We start from the raw sequence: 23316 nt of genomic DNA, 5'->3' as shown, positions 1-23316 counted from the left end.
CGAGATTTGATCAATGTTCACAACTCTAATCCTTATACATCTTAATCTAATGTTAATATACTATTTCCCTTAATATGGCATGTTACTGCTACTATCCTGGCAACCTGTCTTTTTATCAGTTTGTGGGTAGAATTTCCCATTATCTAATGAAGATTTTCTTTCCTTGTTTCTTGATTTCTAGCTAGGTCAAGTTTCTAAGGGATTAGAATAAAATAATCTAGGGGTAAGAAGTGTCATTGAAACATCCCAAAAATACGATCCAAAAATTTCGTTTTTAATTCATTAATAAAAGTACTAGAAATAAAATCATCAAATAAACATCATAAAACATGTGACTCAAAAACATTTCATCAACTGTCAAAATATCAAAATGTCATCTCAAATATCATAGTAAAATATCACTGTGTATGAAATTGTGGTGTGTGCCATACGATCACCCCGGGCCCTTGCCTTTGCTAGCAGAAGTACCTGAAACCAAAACTGAAAACTATAAGCACGAAGCTTAGTGAGCTCCCCCAAACTACCACATACCATAAACATAACAAATAACACAACTATGGGACTCTGCCCAGTTGCATCGGGACGAACCCGACATCGGACTCCTGCCCAGCATCGGGCTCATCCCAGCATCAGACCACGTCTGGCATCGGGCCTCGCCCGACATCAAGCTCACCTCGGCATACACACTGGATATCATATATCATAAAAACATGACATATACATATAACATACATCGGGCTTGCCCCCGGCATCGGACCAAAGCCCGGAAACATATAACACATAATATATAAACTAATAAACATCAGGATTTCCCGAGCATCGGAGCTAGACCCAGAACACATAACACATAACATATAAACTAACATACATCGGGCTTGCCTTGACATCAGACCTAGGCCCGGAACACATAACACATAATCTGCATCGGGCTACCCTCGACATCGGACCGAAGTCCGACATATGCTACCATACATAAACAGGCCGACATTGCTGCCTTCATCCCATTCCTACTGGAGGAAAACTCACCTCTTAAACTGAATGCTGATCTCGTGCGTGAGGAATCTCTGTTGGCTGCTCCTACGAATCCCCGACTAACTCTATACAATAATACTTAGTCAGAAAACTAAAAATCCTTCTAAGGGTAAAATGACCATTTTACCCCTGGTCAAAGTCAATGCTCTGGTCAAAGTCAACATTTTGGGTTTACCAACTCGCCAAGTTAACCTTTCAACTTGCCGAGTTCTATAACTCAAAAATCCTTGAATCACGACTCAACTTGCTGAGTCGTTCCTCCAACTCGTTGAGTCGTTCCTCCAACTCGTTGAGTCCTATCGAGCTGCTCATTGTCGTGACTTGGCGAATCAACTCGTCGAGTCCCTCTACAGACTCAGCTAGTTCTTCCATAATTAGAACGGAACAACATGACCCAAATCGTCGAGTTCCCTTATGGACTCAACGACTCCTTCTGTCTGAATTGGCCATCTTAACAGATTAGGCCCTTATTTTCTAAATCTAACACCCATACTTTGATTGCTTACTGGAAATGACCTTTCTAAGGGTAAAGTTTCCAACTTTACCCGTTTATAGCCCTTTTTAAAGGTTTAGATAAAAACACTAATTCCTTTAGGACATAGATCTTGTCCCAACAACCTTATAATCTTAAACCAAAGCATGCAAACCTAGATCTAGGGCTTAGATACCAGTTAAACATGAAAAGTCTCAAGCTTGCATCCATATAGGGCCTTTTTAAGCTTAAAAGGCCATCATAACGTCCTTAACACTTGCATGGGGACTCTAGGGGCATAAAGTTTGCACCTTTATATCCTCATAGCCCCTATAAACACTAGATTTAGAAGAATACCTACCAGGGTTGATCCTTTACCAAAAACTATCAATCTTGGACTAAAACCCACATAAAAATGGAAATGAGTAGATCTAAGAAAAGAATGGTAAAGTTGAAGCTTTATTACCAGAAATTTCAGGTAAAAGGGATGAAGCTGCTGTATCTACTCCTTCGCTCTTGAGTCCTTTACCTTCCTCTTCTTTCATGGGCTTCAAAAGGCACAAAGAACACTCAAAATGGCTCTGGTGCTCAAAGAACACTCTAGGGTTTCGTGGATGAGGGTTTGGGATAAGGAGGCTATAAATGAGGCCAACGGGTGGGGATTAGGATGCTTAAATAGAGTGAAAAACCCCGAAATTAGGGTTTCCCCTGGCCGGGTTACTTGCCGAGTCAGGGACTCGACTTTCCGATTCAATAACTTAAGTCTCGCGCATAGACTTCCCTCTACTGGATGAGTTAGGGCCACCAAATCGTCGAGTCCTTGTTTCAAAAATAAATAAATAATTAAATTAAAAGCATACCAAGGAACCAGACGTTACAATTCTCCCCCACTTATCTTACACTCTATCCTCGAAGTCTTCTGCATCTGGAAACAACTCCGGGTAGTGCTCCCTAATCTCCTCCTCGGGCTTCCATGTCCACTCTGAACCCTTACGGTGCTGCCACTGCACCTTCACTAGCTCAACCCTCTTGATCCTCAACTCCTTCGTCTTGCGATCCAGAATCGCCACTGGCCTCTCAATGTAATTCAATCTTTCATCAACATGAATATTCTCTAAGAGCAGAACTGCTGTGTCATCCACTAAGCACTTCCATAACTGGGAAACATGGAAAGTGTTGTGGAACTGGCTGAGCTCTGCGGGAAGATCTAACCAATACGCTACCTTGCCCACTCGGGAAATGACTCTAAAGGGGCCAATATACATGTGGCCCAGCTTACCTCGCTTCCGGAACCGGATAACACCCTTCCAAGGCGACACATTTAGGAGTACCATTTTGCTGACCTGAAACTCCAAGTCTGAACGCCGTTTGTTGGCGTAAATCTTCTGCTGACTCTGAGCAGTTTGGATCTTGCTTCGGACCTACTGGGTCTGCTCTGTGGTTTTGAGTACTACCTCCGTACTCCCCATGATCCTCTGACCGACCTCACCCCAACAGATTGGGTCCTACACTTCCTCCCGTAAAGTATCTCAAAGAGAGGCCGGTCTATACAAGCGTGGTTACTGTTGTTACGAACACTCCGCTAATAGAAGATATGTATCCCAACTGCCACCGAAATCCAAGACACATGCACGAAGCATGTCCTCAAGAGTCTGAATCATCCTCTCACTCTACCCATCTGTATGGGGGTGGAAAGAGGTGCTGAAGTGGAGACGAGTACCCATCTCATTGTGAAACTGCTTCCAAAATCTGGAAGTAAAACGGACATCTCAGTCTGACACCATCGAGACAGGCACTCCATGTTGCGCTACTACCTCTTTGATGTAAATCTTGACCACTTTCTCGGCCGATATGCTATCTTGCATCAGAATAAAGTGAGTGCTCTTGGTTAACCGATCCACGATGACCCATATTGAATCAACCCCACGTGCGGTCCTGGGAAGCTTAGTGGTAAAATCCATAGTAATGTCCTCCCATTTCCACACGGGGATTTCTAACAGCTGCATCTTGCCGTGAGGCCTCTGGTGCTCTGCCTTGACCTTCATGCAGGTCAGACATCTCTCTATGTACCAAGCTATATCCCACTTCATGTAGGGCCATCAATAATCGGGTCGAAGATTTATGTACATCTTCGTCACCCCGTGATGGATCCTAGACTTGTGGGCCTTATCCATCAATATCAGTCGTACTCCGCCCCAGTACGGTACCCAGGCCCTCTTATGCATGGTCAACAATCCACGACAGTCGTAATAAAAGGAGGCCACCTGGCCTATGATCCACTCGCATTTACTGTGCTCCTCCTCTAGGCCCTTACCCTATGCCTCTCGGATCTGCTCTAGTAATGGGGTGATCACTGTCATCCTCAGACAGATATCTCGAATCGGGGCCACTACCGCCTTATGGCTCAAGGCATCAGCCACAACATTGGCCATGCCAGGGTGGTAAAGGATCTCACAATCATAATCCTTCACCACATCTAACCACCGATGCTGCAGCATGTTCAGGTTTGGCTGATCCATGAGGTACCTCAAACTCTTATGGCCCGTGTAAATGGTACAATGGACCCCATAGAGGTAATGCCGCCAAATCTTGAGGGCAAACACCACAACCCCTAACTCTAAATCGTGCTTCAGATAGTTAGACTAGTGAGGCTTCAGTTGCCTCGCATCATAAGCTATCACACGACCCTGCTGCATCAACACTGCTCCCATGCCTGTGATCGAAGCATCACAGTAAACTACGAAATCATCTACACCCTCTGGCAGAGTGAGAATCGGTGCCTCGCATAACCGCCGCCTAAGCGTCTTGAAGGATGTCTATTGCTCAGGTCCCCAAAAAAACCACTGACTTCTTGGTCAGTCAGGTCAAAGGAACCGCAATCTTGGAGAAATTCTACATAAATCTCCGGTAATACCCTACCAGACCCAGGAAACTCCGAATCTCAATTGGAGCCTACATAATCCCCCACTGCATCATGGCCTCTATCTTGGCCGGATCGACCATAATACCCTTCTGGAATCTGCCTAAGGAACTGCACCTCGCGCAACCAGAACTCACACCTTTAGAACTTCGCAAAAAGCTTCTCCCTCCTCAGTGTCTCTAGCACCTCCCTCAGATTCTCTTCATGATACTCTTGAGACTTGGAGTAAACCAAGATGTCATCGATGAAGACTATTACATACCAATCCAACATCGATCTGCACACACGGTTCATAATGGTCCATGAACGCGGCTAGAGAATTGGTCAGCCAAAACGGCATCACCACAAACTCATAATGACCATAGCGAGTCCTTAAAGCTGTCTTCTACACATCATCGCCCCTGACTCGCAGCTGGTGATACACTGACCGTAGATTAATCTTGGAGAACCAAGATGCTCCCTGAAGCTGATCAAACAAATCATCTATCGTCAGAAGTGGGTAACGGTTCTTCACTGTTACCTTGTTCAACTCCCGATAGTCTATATACATGCGATGTGACCCCTCCTTATTCTTCACTAACAGGATCGGGGCTCCCCATGGTAAACTGCTAGGCCTACTAAAATGCTTGTCTAGCAGCTCTTGCAGCTGCGTAGACATCTCCTGTATCTCAGGAGGAGCCAACCGATATGGTGCCTTGGCTATTGAAGCTGCACCAGGGACTAGGTTAATCCTAAACTCAAACTATCTCTCTGGAAGTAACCCATGTAAATCCTCCAGGAATACGTCCGGGTACTCTCGCACTACCGGTACATCATCAGCTGTCTCCTTACCCTTATGCTGCATATCCATGACGTAGGCGGCGTATCCTGCACAACCCTGTTGAACCTCACTATTGCTACATGGCGACCAACGATCCACCAGGTCGAATCATCAGTCAGCAGGTAAAATCTATGATCTCTAGTAACAATTTTGATTTGTCTGTTTGTGAACCATATCTAACTTAGATCCAATCGAACATGAACATCATTTTCAAAGCCTATGAGTCAGCCATAGAAGCTAGTGAGAAGAAGGAAATCGATTTAAATCGTCTTAGGTTACGTTTCGAGGATAAAAGCTTGAAAATCGAGTCTTTAGAGCATGAACTTGTAATGTAAAACGATGAATGTATCATTTTGAAAGATAAAAGTGAAATCACCTATTCCGAACGAAATGTTTTGATCTCTGATACCAAACGTCTTAATGCTAAGATAGATGCATTACATAATTCCTTAGACATGCTTGAAGCATATATTCAGATGACTCATAGTTTTCGTCATCCATGGTCTAAAGTACCTGGTCTTGGAAGCGAGTTTCCAAAACCAATTGCTAGTCCCCTGAAGGAATTGAAAATTTTGATATTCATGGGAGAGGTTCCGAACATTAAACATTCGGACACCCATGTTTCTCCCTTGTCACCACTTCCGGAGACAATAGACCATTTTGAGTCCTTAATTCCTGAGTTCAAACCAATCATCGTCAAGTGTCCTGATTCCACGCCACTCCCGCCTCTGACAAACCTGGACCTGAATCAGACCACAGAATTTCATCACAGTCTTTCAAATTATGTAGATTATGTTCCAAGACATAATCCTCCTCATAACTGTATTATTGAGGAAATCATTCCGATGACAATAGAAACTGCTACCTCTAAGGTTGTATGGGCATCCTTAGATGATAAAATTGAAACTTTAGGTTGTGTCTCATCTGATTCGTGTGAATCAGAATCCTTAGTTTCTTCAAAAACAAAGTTGGTTCCTATTGATCCGAAGTTTAGTAATCTGTCTATAGGACAAACCTCAAAATCTGCATTTCAACCCAAGAAAAAAACAAATGCACAATAGGAAGGATATAGTAGATCCAAAAGTAGAAAATCAAAATGCTTACAAAACAGAGGTTATGTCTAGAAAAAATGTCAGCTTCCTTGATAACTCCAAAAGGAGAGAATCTTGGAATTCTTAATCCTCAGTCCGTAGTCAAAACTAATTCACTCCCACTAAGATCCTTAAGAGACCTTCCACTGGTCCTATAGAACCGAATGTTGTAGTTAATTCCATCATGTTAAAAAATTGTCTGGACACTACTTCGGTCCAAAAGGCCTCTCCTCAGACCATCTCATCTGTTTTCATTGCTAAATCTGATGGCACAATTTTTAAACCAAAGTCTTCACAAACCACTGTATCATCAAGAAATCAAAAAGATTTAAAGAAAACATGTTCTTCAAAATCCTCAATGAAAAATTTTGTGTGGAAGATTAAAAGTCATGTTAATAAACCTGTATCTCCAAAAGTGTCAATTGAAACATCCACTCCTGAAGTTCATGATCCGAAGCAAACCACCATTCTGAAAATCAGAGTTATTGAGTATGATTACTGGATAGATGAAAGAACTCTATCATTCTGTGTGTTTCCCAAGGAATCTCGGAATAAGACTTTAAAACCCTTAGTTGCTCATAAGTCATCTCACAAGCCCAAGACTTATGACCCTGTCCCTAAATCTATCTCGGAGCCTAAAAACTCCACTATTCACTAATTTTGCAGGCACTCTATGCTTCGGAGCAAGAGACAATATGATATATTGATAGTGCTTGCTCCATGCATATGACGGGGCAGAAGGACTTTCTGCGAGATCTAAAACTTGCACCAAATGATGGATATGTAACTTATAGCAACAATTCCAATTCACAAATCCGAGGTTATAGCATTCTTACAAATGGAAATTTCTCGATTTCAGACGTGGCATATTGTAGCTGAGCTGAAACATAAGTTGATAAGTGTTGCTCAACTCACTGATGAAAATCATCGAGTTAAATTTTGCAAAAAACATAGCTACATCATGACTGAAGATAGAAAAGAATGCTTGATCAAGTCCAACTGCAACAAAAACATGTACCCTCTTGACATCAACATGATTATTGGCAAACCGCAACTCTGCCTTCTCACCAAAGTTGTTCCTAACGTCAGTTGGTTATGGCACCGAAGGCTCGCTCATCTAAATTTTTGGTACATGAATGATCTTGTCTTTGGTGAAATGGTGAGAGGTTTACCTCTCCTCAAATTCGAAAATCATCATTTGTGAGCTGCCTGTGAGTGTGGTAAGCAATCAAAGAAGGGTCATCCTGTTATCATCGAAAAATCCATTTCGGAACCATTGGAGCTTCTACACATCGATCTTTGTGGACCATCCACGGTAGAAAGTCTTCATCATAAGAAATACATTCTTATGATTGTTGATGATTTTACACAGTTCACTTGGGTCTTCTTCCTAAGGATGAAATTCGAAACAGCCTCTGAACTCATCAATTTTATCAAACTAATAGAAGTTCTTATCAAACTCCCAGTTAGGTGAATCTGAAGTGATAATGGTTCGGAATTCACAAAATCCACCATTGAGAACTTTCTTACTGAGAAAGGAATTAACCACAATTTTACTGCTCCTTACACTCCTCAACATAATGGTGTAGTTGAACGGAGAAACAACACTTTACTTGAAGCTGCTCGATCAATGCTCAATTTTGAAAGTCTTCCACTTTATTTTTGGGCTGAAGTCGTTTCTACTACATGCTTTACTCAGAATAGGAGTATGATCAGTCGACGCCTCAACAAAACTCCGTACGAAGCCATGAATGGACGAAAGCCAACAATCTCATTGCTTCATGTGTTCGGATGCAGATGCTTCATCAAAACTGGTTGCGATCTGCTTACCAAGAGATGTGCACAAAAGTACTCACTAATTTTAATATTTATAACCTAACAAACTTAACTAATTATCCACTTATAGGCAGTGTACCTAGTTAGATTACAGTATAGCTTGGGTAAGTCGGGTGTCGATCACAGGGAACGGTGTTCTAATTAATTTACTTACTATTAAATTAACCTAATTTATTAAGAAGTTTAAAAGGGGTTTTATCTGGTTTTACAAGATCAGATGAACTTAAATCAAATTCAATAAATAAAAACACACTCTTGTTTAGTTTGAATCCACTTCTCCCTAATGGCTAGCTAATGATTACGGATTATTAAGTTGGTTTTTAGTTGTATTAGTAATTTAGTTCTATATTACCAATAAATAACTAATTCATGTCAAACCATGTATGTTCACACATAATTAAACACATAACTAATTATGAATGTAAATATGCTATGTAAGATTTGTTGTATAAACGCAATTATGATCACAATACACGTTCTCTAGCATAACTAAGCTTTATTTATTCTAATTACTAACTAAAATTGGTCAATCCTAGCTCTAACAATTCAATGTTCACTAAATTATTAGGTAAACAGGTTCATGTAGTTTAATGTTCACTAAGCTACAGAGAACATGCAATCAAGCAATTAGAAAAACAAATAATAGCATGCTAGGTTATACAAATCAAACACAAGCAATTTTTTTACCAACTAAACTTAATCCATAAGCATATAACTATTCATAAGTTTAAAGCTTCATCTAGCTAAACAAGAGTAGCTAGATTCAGCTGCTCATCATAGCAACTAGACCAACACAGCTAAAAATAATGAAAGACATGTTCTTATTTAACTAAAATATAAACCTTTACTCCTTTTGGTGTTGAAAACCCTCTTCCAGAACCTTTCTTTCGCTCTGAATCGTCTCCTGTAACTCTTTTCTTCTGCCAAAAGCTTCTTTCTTTCGTAATAATCAGGAGCACTTATATAATCTTCAAAAACCCGCGCCACGTCGTGGCCAGATGTGCCACGTCGTGGGCTTCACGTAATCCGTATCCTTCAAGGAAATCCTCCGCGTTGCGATGTCTATCTTCTGGAACACCCGTGCCACGTCGTGAATTGAATGTTTATCGTGAATTTATTATTTTCTTGTCTTTCAAGCCTCCCATGTTCCACATTTTGGCACTTTTGGTCCCTCTCTTCGAAAATCCTTTATATTGACTGAAAAGAACAATTTAAAGTCATAAGTATCATTATTCTAAACATATTATCAATTTATTAATAAAAATGTACTTAAATATTGCCTAAAAATAAGTATAAATATGACAATATCAAAATACCCCACACTTAGGCTTTGCTTGCCCCCAAGCAAATTTAAACTTAATTCTTAATTACTAACACCACACAGAACAATCCGACTCTAGTTCAGCCATTATGCCAAGACCTCAACGCATGCTTTTGTGTCTAAAATATTCCTAAAGTACCCCCATACTTTAAATACTCACAATCTTCATAAACACTCGCCCACTTTTTCTGAACAATGCTCATTTTATGCAACCCTTCGAATCCATCCTCAAAAAGCCTCCTAACCTCAAGGTATTTTTAGTTGAGCAACCTAAGCATACATAATCTAGAATTACAATCATTGATACCACCTTATTTGACGTTTGATCTTTGATTTCTTTTAATTCACCACCTTATTTGATTTGATTTCTGGTATCTTCAACTTTTGAATTTTTTGGAATTTTGATCTTTTGATCTTCACTTTATTTGCTCCAAAATTCTTCACACTTTTCTCGTAATTCTCTTTCTCTCTCTCTCTCTCTCTCTCTCTCTCTCTCTCTCTTTTTTTTACATGTACCTCTCTTTTTTTTCACTCAAAACCTACATGCTTAAGCAGAGGCGCTCAACCTCAACCTTTATCGGTTAATGATAATAATTTTCCTGGATACATTTCAGGTTTAGGCTGCTAAACATATTACATCCTTCAAACTAAGCGAGGTCGTGTTTTTGTTCCATGATTTCACTAAAATAAGGGAGGCCACAAATGCACTATAACGTATATTGGCTCAACTAAACATTTGAACTTCCATCGGATCATCCCACATAATACTAGCAATTACAGCTCAAATTATTATTACTAGATTCAATTATTAAAAATTCAAAATTTTCAAAATTTTCAATTTTTACTATCAAATTCTATGATTATTTAGCATATTACTTTTTCTACCCCTACCCCACACTTATTTCATACAATGCCCTCATTGTATTCATAAAAATAATTCAAAATTAAAGAAAAGGGAGAAAAAGGAACAGACTCCCCTGGGATAGTGGCGTGAGCATCTCCAAAAGTGTGGAAAACGTGCAATTGGATTTCCAAAAATAGAAACTCGGTGTAGAACTGGTTGAATACGTAAATAAACCACGAACATGACTCGAAACTTCAATTCTTCAAAGTGGGTGTTTGTAAGGAAAAATGTGGGCAATGATAAACTGGGACACGTCGTGGCAGGTAATTGGCCACGTCGTGATATGGGATGAAAGCGCGAACACCAAAATGCTGAATTTCTTCAAACTGCAAGAACGCCACGACGTGGTGTAAGGATTCCACGTCGTGGAAACTGGGCATCAACAGAAAATGGTTTATTTGTTTTATTTACTCTAACAACTTTGACTAATGGCTAACTGGTTTCAGACGCTTCTATGCAAATATAATTCCCAACTGTAACCTCTCTCCTACTAATATACCCCACACTTATCTTGAATTGTGGGTTCCAACTCACGACTCTAAGCTTCCTTGACTAGACAAGCACGACTCGAAAGTTAACCTTTTATGCTCCTTAGAATTCCAATGCTAATCTGAAGAATGGACAAACCAAAAGAAATAAAAAGTAACATCATAGTTTAAGAATGTTTTACATTACACACCAAATTCAAACACAAAACAAAAAAAAACTACTCAAAAACAAAACAAAAGAAAAAGAAATAAATTCAATCAACATCTTGATCTTGTGCTCCACTTGGCCCTGCCCCGTCATTCTGCGGACGCCATAGCTCCTCCCATGTCGGAAAATAGGGATACTATGGTGGCATAGAAGGCGGTCGGATCACACCCAAATGCGAATAAATACCCTCAGTAAGCTGGGTATGGTAAATGGCATGCCCTCGTAGATTATCCAAATACGTTCCCACCCGACTCTGAAAAGGGTCGGTGGGCACTCCCTGCAAATACTGCAAAGCAACACGTTCTCTCTCGACTTCACCTCTAGCCCGCACATTCCGACGCCGCGGTCTGGCTGGTGGTTGCTGTCCTGGCTGCACCTCCTCTTGCTCGTCATCTATCGGCGGTATAACAAAACGACCCCCGATATTCACCACCGCCCTCATTACACCCAAGACTTGAATGGTCAAGTCTGTGTCTGGGAATCGAGTAAGATTCCTCAGAAAGTCATGGGTCAAAATATGATATGACCTAGCCAGGCGAGTAACCAAATGCCCCCCAGTAATCGGGCTCCCGGGCCTAGAGTTGGCCACTTTCTTCCCCATGAACCTCGCCAACATATAAGGTAAATCACAACAAACTCCCGGGGTAATAAGAGTCCATAAATAAAACAGATTCTGAATGGGGACTTTATCACCATGATGCTTGTGATTTATTGAAAAAGTGATAAGGCGGTGCAAAAATCAGAAAACAAGATTCCGAATTTGTGACTCACTCGAGTCACGAGTGTTGTACTCATGGTTAGAAATACCCCGCCAGAACTGCACATCCATAGTATAGGGAGCAAAATCTCGAACACATCCAAGCAAGAACGGAATGAAAAACGGAGATTGCGTCTCCACTTCTGTATAGAGCCCCATACGCCAAGCAAATTTCCGAAGACTACACTCTCTATAAACACCACCCAAACGAAACACAAGTTCCCGGTTGTAGGTGAAATCAAGGGTGCGATCCTCGAAGCATACGGTAGAGAAAAACTCTACCGATAATTCCCGGTACACGGGTTCTTGAATGGCAAATAAATTCCTCCACCCGTGACAAGTGAAAGAAAACCGATCTCCAACATAAGTCTTCGACCAATAACGTTCCAACTCAGCTACCATTCCCACTCCACCAAGCCATCCCCAATCGATAATTGGGGCTATTGCAAACTCCCTATTATACAGCCATCCAAGCCGATTCTCGTAAGTAGTTAACAACGGTCGGGGAATGTTTTGAGGAAACTGGTATAAGGGATGTATGCTTGCTACATCTACCGGGTTTTCCTCCTGTGGAACAGCTCGTCGTGGTCCCATTTCTGCATACAAAAGCAAACCAAAGCAGCAAACAACCAACACATTAAAACAATTCAAACCTGTTTCACAGAAGTCACGACGTGGCCAGGCTACGCCACGTCGTGGGCCGCGATCGGTCATAGTTTTTAGATCGGTCCATGTGCATGCCGTATCTACCAAAATTAGTGCTTGGGGTTTGTTCCTATGGACATTTAAAGGATATTCAATCTAAAATCAACCACTAGATTCAACCAATTTCGTGAACCATACAATCCCTAACCATGAAAACTTGAAATTGGAAGAACTAACTACAAAATAATGAGTAAAACACATACCAAGTAGATTAAATTGGCAAGATCTTGCAAGGATATTGGAAGTAGATTAAGAAATTTGCTGTGGGGTTATGTTGTTCCCGTTCATGCGGCAGTCTTTAAGTATGATTGGGGCTTATTGGTCAAAGGGTTTTAAGGAAATGGTCCCCCTGATTTTTAAAGGCCACGACGTGGCTGGCTATGCCCACGTCGTGGACCTTAAATCTGCTTTATAGTCCCGTGTTTTCATTTCGACCCACGATGTGGCTGGCTATGCCGACGTCGTGGAAACTGCCAAATTGCACAATTCTTTAAAAGCATACATTTTAACTAACTACTTTGCATATCATTATTAATTAAAGTTCCCCACAGCTAATTCTTTACCAATTATCAGTTTTTAGATGATGAATTGATGTCTTTCCTAATTAAAAGCTAAAGAATTTAAAAAGAAAAGAGAATGCAAACCAAGCTCGGGTTGCCTCCCGAGAAGCGCTTCTTTTTCTTGGAGTCTTGAGCTGGACTCCGTGCCTTCTACGTTGAATCTTCGGAAGAGTCCACCATTAAGATCTTTTGTTCCTTGAACCGCCACTTGTAAGCTTGAACTCGTCTTTTATATGCCTTCTTTGAATTCTCCTTTTTCTCCTTGCCCTCTTCTTCAAGCTTGCGTTTTGTGCCCTTCGTTTGTTCCTTGCACTCCATATCATTCTCCTCCTCTTTCACCACCGGCCTTGTTACTCTTGAAGTGACCTCCTCTTCATCACTTGTCATTTCCTCATCGTCTTCGCTCACCCAAGAAGGAAGACTCTTGTAAGCTATGACTTTAATCAAATACGGAACATATGCCCTCGGTTTTGTCCTTTTGACTTGATGAACTGCCTTTATCTCTTCTTCCACAAGCTTTTCCAATTCTTCTAGTTCATTCTCTTCATTAATTGTGAACACCTCTTCTTTATCTTCTTGAAAGTCATCTTTTATCCCAAAGACTTCTTGTTCATCTCCAACCTTCAAAGTGAGCTTAGACTCGCGGATATCAACAAGGGCTCTAGCAGTGTTTAGCAATGGCCGACCAAGGATTATTGGAACATCCGGATCTTCTTTCATCTCTAATACTAAAAAGTATATTGGAAATTTTTTTTTCCAATTTTCACCAAAATATCCTCCACGATGCCACGGGGTTGTGTCACTGAACGATTCGCCATGTGAATCTTCATTTTTGTAGCCTTCATCTTCTGAATCTCTAATTTTTGATAAAATGAAAAAGGCACCAGATTAATGCTAGCCCCAGAATCGGCTAAAGCATTAACCTTCATTTTATTCCGAAACTCACATGGAAGAGTGAGGTGTCCAGGATCCCCCATCTTTTCTGGTGTTTCTCCCAACACAGCTTTTGAAGTTTGTTCACTTAGAATCACTGTAGACTGCTTCTTTAATTGCCTTCAAGTGTCTATCAAGTCTTGCAGTAATTTCTGGTTCTCGGGAGCTTTGGATAAGGACTCGACAAAGGGGGTATTAATTGGGATCCCCTTCACATGCTTTACAAACTCTAAATGCTTGTTCTCCAGTTGACTGAGTGTAGCTCGGGTGGGAAATGGCAAAGGTGGATGATAAGCTGGAACGGGCTCAAAGTATTTTTGATCAGACATGTGCCACATCGTGGCAATAGGAGTGCCACGTCGTGGCGAGCCTGGTTCAGCAATTTTTCCACTTTCGATCCTTGATTTCTTGGGCTGTTGCGGTTCTTCTTCCAATGCCTCCAGGAACTCAGATATTGCATCTTCTTCAGTATCGATGGCCATTACGTGAGATTGGGTCTTTACTTCGGGATTCTTCGGGGACAATTTTTCATGAACTAGAGTGGCTAGTTGACCAAATTGTACTTCAAGGTTATGGATGGAGGCTTGTTGGTTCTTTATCAAAGTTTGTTGTTCCAAAATGGCGGAATCAGTGGCATCGTGTCTCTTTTACGAAGCCTCCATAAACTTTATCAAAATGGTCTCTAGGTCGGGTTTCTTCTCGGCCGGTGGCTGCTCCTTTTGATAAAGGCCTCGACCTGTCTGCCTATATTTCTCTTCTTTTTGCTTCTTATACTCTTCATATGGCAGCTACTCGTTCTTCGGTTTCCTCCAGTCCTCATCAAACTTATCCCCACTAGAGTAGCACACTTGAGCTTTTCTGTTCCCAAACTCATCTACATTGCAGTCCTTGGTCAAGTGTGGACCACTGCATCTCTCGCACCCCACTCTTATGGCATGTATCGACTGGTCCATTTGTGTTATCCTGCGATCCATGTTATTCAGCATGGCCATGACAGCTGCAATTTCTTCAGTTTGGGCCCCTCCACCGCCTTTGATTCCATCTTGCCTTGGGTTGTGGTATTCGCGAGAGTGTTTTGCGAATTCTTTAATTAGCTCCTCGACCTCCCTTGGATTTTTCTTTGTCAACGGTCCTTGAGAATCAAGGAGTTGTCTTGTCATCACATTGACCCCATCATAAAAGATTGACATCTCTTGCTGCACATTTAGGTCATGTTGAGGGCAATTTCTGAGCAAGCCTTTGTACCGCTCCCATGATTCGTATAGTGACTCCCCCGGCTGTTGCTCAAAATTGGCTATTGCCTTCTTGAGTTTGGCTATCTTGGATGGCGGGCAAAACTGGTCCAGGAATTGCTCACGCATTTGAGCCCAAGTGGTGATTGTACCCGGTGGGAGTGCTTTCAACCACTCCTTAGCAGCTCCTTTGAAAGTGATGGGAAGCATCCTAAGCAAGACTGTGTTTTTGTTGACATTTGGGACATTGAAGTAATCCTCAATTTCATTGACTTCATCTATATGCTTAAAAGCATCCTCATGATCTTTCCCGAAAAATGGGATGTCCTTCAGTGAGGTCAATATGTGTCCCTTCAGCTCGAATGTGGTAGTGGCCGGTATTGCAGGTTGGACTAAACCGGGACCCACATCTTCTCGGATCCGCTTCTTGTAAGCTCCCATGGACATTTCTTCAATCACTGCCATCTCGTTCCTTGGCTCGTTCTCGGGTTCGCTCGTGTGTTCTTCAAATTCTGGCTCGGTATCGCTTTCGGACTCGGTTTGGACGGGTGTATGATCCAAATGCTCAAGATTGCTCTTGTGCCTCGCTGATGAACTTGACTCTCCTGTCTTCTTTCCCGACTTCCTATAAAAAGCTGACTTCAATTCTTGCAAGGGCGTCTTTTTCTTGTGAAGTGCAGACTCGGGGTCTTCAAGTGGTGGCACCAAGTGTGTGTTTGAGCTTCTGGTCATGAACTCCTGCAACTTGCTAAACTAAAAACGTAAAACTGAACTAAAATAAGAAAAACTAACTAAAAACTAAAAATTTAGTTTTCTATCTGTCCACGTCGTGGCAGGTATTACGCCATGTCGTGGACTCTGTGTCTGACAGAAAAAATTTTATTTTGCTGAAAAATTAACTTTTTGTGGTTTTTATTCCACAAAAAGGATCGATCAATTTAATGCAAATAAATAAGCTAAAAACTAATCCGTTCCCCGGCAACGGTGCCAAAAACTTGATGTGCACAAAAGTACTCACTAATTTTAATATTTATAACCTAACAAACTTAACTAACTATGCACTTATAGGCAGTGTACCTAGTCAAATTACATTATAGCTTGGGTAAGTCGGGTGTCGATCACAGGGAACGGTGTTCTAATTATTTTACTTACTATTAAATTAACCTAATTTATTAACAAGTTTAAAAGGGGTTTTATCTGGTTTTACAAGATCAGATGAACTTAAATCAAATTCAATAAATAAAAACACACTCTTGTTTAGTTTGAATCCACTTCTCCCTAATGGCTAGCTAATGATTACGGATTATTAAGTTGGTTTTTAGTTGTATTAGTAATTTAGTTCTATCTTACCAATAAATAACTAATTCATGTCAAACCATGTATGTTCACACATAATTAAACACATAACTAATTATGAATGTAAATATGCTATGTAAGATTTGTTGTATAAACGCAATTATGATCACAATACACGTTCTCTAGCATAACTAAGCTTTATTTATTCTAATTACTAACTAAAATTGGTCAATCCTAGCTCTAACAATTCAATGTTCACTAAATTATTAGGTAAACAGGTTCATGCAGTTTAATGTTCACTAAGCTACAGAGAACATGCAATCAAGCAATTAGAAAAACAAATAATAGCATGCTAGGTTATACAAATCAAACACAAGCAATTTTTTTACCAACTAAACTTAATCCATAAGCTTATAACTATTCATAAGTTTAAAGCTTCATCTAGCTAAACAAGAGTAGCTAGATTCAGCTGCTCATCATAGCAACTAGACCAACACAGCTAAAAATAATGAAAGACATGTTCTTATTTAACTAAAATATAAACCTTTACTCCTTTTGGTGTTGAAAACCCTCTTCCAGAACCTTTCTTTCGCTCTGAATCGTCTCCTGTAACTCTTTTCTTCTACCAAAAGCTTCTTTCTTTCGTAATAATCAGGAGCACTTATATAATCTTCAAAAACCCGCGCCACGTCGTGGCCAGATGTGCCACGTCGTGGGCTTCACGTAATCCGTATCCTTCAAGGAAATCCTCCGCGTCGCGATGTCTATCTTCAGGAACACCCGTGCCACGTCGTGGGCTTCATCGCCACGTCGTGAATTGAATGTTTATCGTGAATTTATTATTTTCTTGTCTTTCAAGCCTCCCATGTTCCACATTTTGGCACTTTTGGTCCCTCTCTTCGAAAATCCTTTATATTGACTGAAAAGAACAATTTAAAGTCATAAGTATCATTATTCTAAACATATTATCAATTTATTAATAAAAATGTACTTAAATATTGCCTAAAAATAAGTATAAATATGGCAATATCACCAAGTTCCAACCCAAGGCCGACGAAGCTATTTTCCTTGGTTATTCCTCAAAATCAAAGGCTTATCAAGTCCTTAATCGACCTACTCGAGTTATTGAAGAAAGTTATGATGTTATCTTTGATGACAACCTTGTTCAGAGTTCCAGTCCCATTCACATCACCACTCACATCATGGAATCTGTTGCTCCTCCTCCGGAATGTCCAAACGTTAAAGTAATTCATGAAGTAGACTTTGAAACTCTCTTTGGTCCTTCTGAAACTGCCCTTGATTCGGAATCTCGAACGAGGCCTACTCCAAATACAAATTCTCCTTCGGAAGCTCCTGTATCGCACAACATCTCCGTTCTGATTCCGAGTCTCCCTCCATTTGATTCCGAACCATTTCAACCTTCTCATGTTGAGGAGGAGAATCATCCCTCTATTGAATCAAATGTTGACAGCTTCCAAGATGCAGTTTTTGATTTTGATGACTCAAATCCGATTAAAATCGATGACAATGAAAATTTCTTTGAGTTCCCTTTAGATGATGATGTTAACCTCTATGGTTCAGAAGTTCAGGGGGAGCATCATCCTCAAATGCAGACCATTCAGGGGGAGCAACTTAATCCTATTGTTGATATCAGATCGTCTGCTGCTCAAAAACTTCCAAGATTGCATTTCTGGACCAAAGATCATCCTCCGAACTAAGTGACTAGAAACCTCAATGCCGGTGTACAGACTCGTGCTGCTACAAGTGTCCAAAATGAATGTCATTTCTCAGCATTCGTATCCATGTTTGAACCCAAATCCATCAAGGAAGAATTAGAGCATGCTGATTGGATTACAGCCATGCAAGAAGAACTGGCAGAATTTGATAGAAATGAAGTATGTACTCTCGTACCTCCTCCTCCAAACCATCCCATCAAGATGGGTGTTTCGCAACAAGATAGATGATGTAGGAGTCATTATCCGAAATAAAGCAATACTGGTGGCCAAAGGCTTTACTCGGATTGAAGGGCTCGACTACGATGAGACCTTTGCTCCTGTTCCAAGACTAGAAACTATCAGAATCTTTCTTGCTTATGCTGCTCATAAACGCTTCAAAGTTTACCAAATGGATGTCAAAAGTGCTTTCCTAAATGGTGAACTCAACACTGGAGTATACCTTTAACAACCCCCCCGGTTTTGTGAATCTCTCATTTCCCAATTACTGTTACAAACTTTGGAAGGCTGTCTAAAGACTCAAACAGGCTCCTTGCACATGGTACGAGACCCTCACAGATTTTCTCAAGCGCTCCGGTTTCCAAAGAGGAATTCTGGATTTTACTCTGTTTCAAAGATCAAATGGAAAACATGTCATGCTGGTATAAGTTTATGTGGACGACATCATTTTTGGATCTACGGATTCATCTATGGTTGCTGACTTCGCTAAAATGATGATCAATCGATTCCAAATGAGCATGAATCAGAAGTTAAGCTTCTTTCTTGGCCTTCAAGTCAAACAGACTAATAGAGGAATCTTCATTCACCAAGAGAAGTACATTTCAGAACTCCTCAATAAATATTCAATGGACACATGTGCCTTAGCCAAGGTACCAATGGGCTTCGGACACAAGATCTTTGTCGACCCTTCCGGTGTTTCAGTTGACGAAAAGAAATATCGTGGAATGATTGGATCCCTACTCTATCTCACAGCAAGTCATCCGGATATCATGTTCTTAACATGTTTATGTGCCAGATTTCCAGTCAATCCAAAAATGTCTCATCTCTTGGCTGTAAAACAAATCTTCCGATATCTTAAAGGAACAAAGAGTCTCGGAATCTATTATCCAACAAATGAAAGCTTCCTTCTTCAAGCATATTTAGATTCGAACTACGGTGGTCTTCAACTTGATAGAAAAAAAACTTCATGTGGCTGTCAATTCTTAGGTGGTCGTTTGGTCAGTTGGTCATCCAAGGAACAGAACTGCATTGCACTCTTTACAGCCGAAGCCGAATACATTGCTGCTGCTAGCTGTACATCTCAGGTTCTGTGGATGAAATCTAAACTCTTGGATTATGGTTACCGCTTTCAATAGATTCGTATATATTGTGATTCTCAAAGTGCGATTGCGATTTCCCACAATCCAATTCAGCACTCAATGACTTAGCACATTGATATAAGGTACCATTTCATAAAAGATCATGTACTTAATGGCAACATTAAACTCATTTTTGTTCCATATGATGATGAGATTGTTGATGTTTTTACCAAGGCATCAGACGAAACCAAATTTAATGGTTTTCTGAACAAGATGGGTATGATGATACCAGATCCTCAGTTCTTTTAAGAGACTTGTTCTCTTTGATAGACGTATTTGAAAGAAACCTAGTTCTGATCTCAAAATCTTTTCATCTTGGAACTACTTTCTCTCAGAATACATAGGATCATTTTACTTGTCTTTATTTCTGACCATCACTTGAGTTTTAAGCTGTACAATTCATCCTGATTGTTATTCTAAGACCGCATTGTCATTATATTTGATTTTCATCTCGGAATATACTTCATAATGGCATCTTGGAATTCCATTCCGGAAAGGTATTACATTCTGCACTTCGGAATTTCAAAATCGACTGCGGAATTTCAAAATCTACTCCGGAAGCTTTCCTAAAATCTCACTCCGGAATGTTTTCTTAACCATGTTTCGGAAACTTTCTCAAAATCACTATTCTGGAATTTCTTCACCGGAGTCACCAACCATTTTTAATCAAACTGAACTTTTGTTCTGGAATCACAAACTTTTTCAGCACACTAAATTTTTGACTCCGGAATTGAAACTCTCTTCGGATTATTACTCACTCCGGACCTTTTATCAAAACAACTATGTTCCGGATTACAACTCTTTACCCTCCGGATCACACTCTGTCCGGAACAATTCATCCGGAATCCCAAAGGATAATAAGGTGAAACGTTTTTCTCTCAACGGTTACCTTTGAAGAAGATCCTTATCCTATCTTCCTTGATTTTCGTGTACATGTTTGCACGCCTCCAAAAAGGAACCATCGAATCACCATTTAAGGATTACTATTTTGAACTACATTCACCCTAACCTTTCGCCTCCCAGGTCAACTCATCCCTTAAAAAGCGCCATTCATCAAATGCAACCCGTTTCACATTCGGATCCTCATCATTACTTTGACTAACCCGGCCCATTTCACTTACCTATAAATACCCAATAACATCCCCTTTTTCCCTTTACGCGCTCAAACCCTCTAAACCTTTAAATCTTTCTGTGTTCATCGTGTTCTTCAAGCTTTCACTACCTGCAACAATGGCGTCTCTAAAAAAACCCACTCAAACTGCATCAACACCGAAGAAATCCATCGCACACAAGAAAACTGCCAAAGGCTCCAAAGGTTTATCATCATCTGCCACTAGAGAACCTTTTCTAAGAGACACCAGTCAAATTTTCTCCCTGAATCCCATGGATTACGATGAATCTATCAGGGTTATGATTGATTTTATCGTAAATCACCGCATCTCCATTCCTATCACAAAAACCTCTAAACCTCCACTAACACTTCATCATCTTCATCATGCATTCACCAGTATCAGATTCAAAGACAACGTACTTGAAACAACAATCATCGGCGACAGAACAATTCCAATCTACAAATCGACCTTCCTTAAGGTGATTGGTGTGAAATCAAACCCATGAGGATTCAATTCCAAGAACCAAAAACTGAAGAATTTCAGACGTTCTTAACCTACATTGGTTACAATCAAGATTACAAGTCTAAAGATTTCAAGAAATCTGCCGTCTCAGGGCTCTAGACCGTATTGATGCATCTTATAATCAGAGGGCTCTCCAGAAAGCATCGAGGAACCGACACACTTAGCAAAGACTGGCTCAATGTCGTCTACAACATCTACTCCGGACGTGACAACGCTGTGGATCTTCCAGAGGTCCTGTGGCAAGATTTCTGCAAATTTGCCATCGAAAGAAAGGAGAACGATATCTCAAGCCCTAGGTTTTGGGCACTGACACTCTAACAAATCTTCAATGAACTTATGAACCACTTTCGGTCAACACCATTCCTACGGAGGTATGTGTCACTTTCAAAGCTGTTAAATCTTATCATATTCCAGACCAATCTGCTTTCAGTCTGGTCAGACGTCTTCCGGTCCACATGTTGGCCCTTATTCCTTCCGATTCCACTCACTTGAAATTTGACATGGAGACTTTGGTTGTGTTTGACCCGACACAACCTGTCCCAGTCCCTATTGAACCCATACCGGAAGAGGCCAATACATCTAAGTCCGAAGCAAAAATGAAAATGTCTGCCAAACGAAAGACTTCTCCCACAAAACCAAAGCCTATAAAGAAAGCCAAAGTCAGTTCCTCTTCTCAACAGGAAGGAACCCATGGCATTCCGATTGATTCTGGTCGTTCGCATACCCCACCTGCCCACTCATTCGAGGTACCGCTCGATGTTTCAAAATCACATGCACACTATCACGGGGAGTCTGCTCATAATCCACCATGTCCTTCCCAAAAAGGAGATGCTGGTGTTGAAAAAAAGTTCCTTGCCCCTGGAACAAACTCACGAGTCTTATTTGTTAATCCCATTATTTCTTCTTCACGCACACACTCTGGAACCCCTGTTCCGGACCCCAAGCGTTCCAATGTTGGAGATGTCCCTCTGACTTCTGACGCCTCAACTGGTCTGATACCCAGCAGGTCTACAGGACGACCAGGTACTAATGATCCCATATGGGAATATTTTGTTAACAGGTCTGCATCCAGGCATCCGGATCTTACCAGAGCTCAAGTGGAGTCAACACTTATCTCCATGAGCAACCGAGCCATCCAAAGCAACATACCTTCCGTTCCTCCCACAGATGTCGATACCGATAATGAACTTGCTTTAGAACTGCCGCCTGTTACTACTCATCAGAATGTCTTCCAAACCAATCCGGATGAAGAGTTTTCCGAAGAAGTCATGTTGGATGATGAAGCCAAAACTGTTCCCCATAAAAATCTCAGGCCTTCAGTCCGGTTTCAATCAAACGCATCTGTATCCAAGTCTGCATATGACTTCGGATCCTCCTCCTCCTCTATTCCGGTTGGCGGATCAAACTCCAACATTCAAGCTCATGAAGATGATGCGGAAACAAATCCTGGTCCATCCAATAATCCCTCTCCTCATCAAGAAAAATCTCCTCACTCTAATTCGGACACGGGATCTTCCGCTGGCAACTAAATTAATCCCTTTGTTCTCCTTGAGATGCAAACTAATGTGTCGGATACCATGAAGAAGGTTTCCTCAATTGAAACCTCTACAACCGATCTCGAAAATCAAGTGAGTCAAAAGCTTTTCGGACTTGATTCCAAGCTGGATACCATTCTTCAATCTATATCTCAGCATTCCAGACCATTTGTTATGGAAAGAGAAGCTCAACTGGACCAGTTAATTTCTCTACGGCTCAAGCACTCCGTGGAAGAAGTTGAAGCTAAATACGATGGCTCCGTTGAACATTACCTGGATACAATCACCACCATGCTCAAAGTTCATGATGACTTGGTGTCTACTACAAACAAAGTCATCAAGCAGACACATGTTCGTCACGAAAAGCAAATTTAGAGGCTTGAGAGAGAAATCAAGAAGAAGGATGAAATGCATCTAATCATTCAACAAGTCCTCATCAAACTCCTTCGATCCACATGGAACATTGTTGATGTTCCGAAAT

The 23316-nt window shown here is 40.9% G+C and overlaps 1 protein-coding gene and 1 non-coding gene across 2 annotated transcripts; both read left to right on the top strand.

Moving 5' to 3' along the window:
• The first annotated feature begins 15253 nt into the window (after positions 1-15253).
• On the top strand, positions 15254-15360 carry LOC111906822 (small nucleolar RNA R71). Its single transcript, XR_002855348.2, has one exon. It is a non-coding gene; the product is annotated as a small nucleolar RNA R71 (small nucleolar RNA).
• A 3823-nt stretch (positions 15361-19183) lies between these two features.
• Positions 19184-19663, top strand: LOC111906780 (uncharacterized mitochondrial protein AtMg00810-like). The gene has a single exon (XM_023902552.1). It carries the CDS (start codon positions 19184-19186, stop codon positions 19661-19663), a length of 480 nt encoding a protein of 159 aa, XP_023758320.1.
• Positions 19664-23316: the final 3653 nt, after the last annotated feature.

The sequence above is a fragment of the Lactuca sativa genome, chromosome 4 (assembly GCF_002870075.4).
Source record: "Lactuca sativa cultivar Salinas chromosome 4, Lsat_Salinas_v11, whole genome shotgun sequence".
Lineage (NCBI taxonomy): Eukaryota > Viridiplantae > Streptophyta > Magnoliopsida > Asterales > Asteraceae > Lactuca > Lactuca sativa.
The sequence above is the reverse complement of the archived record's forward strand: the minus strand, read 5'-3'. Positions and strand labels throughout refer to the sequence as shown.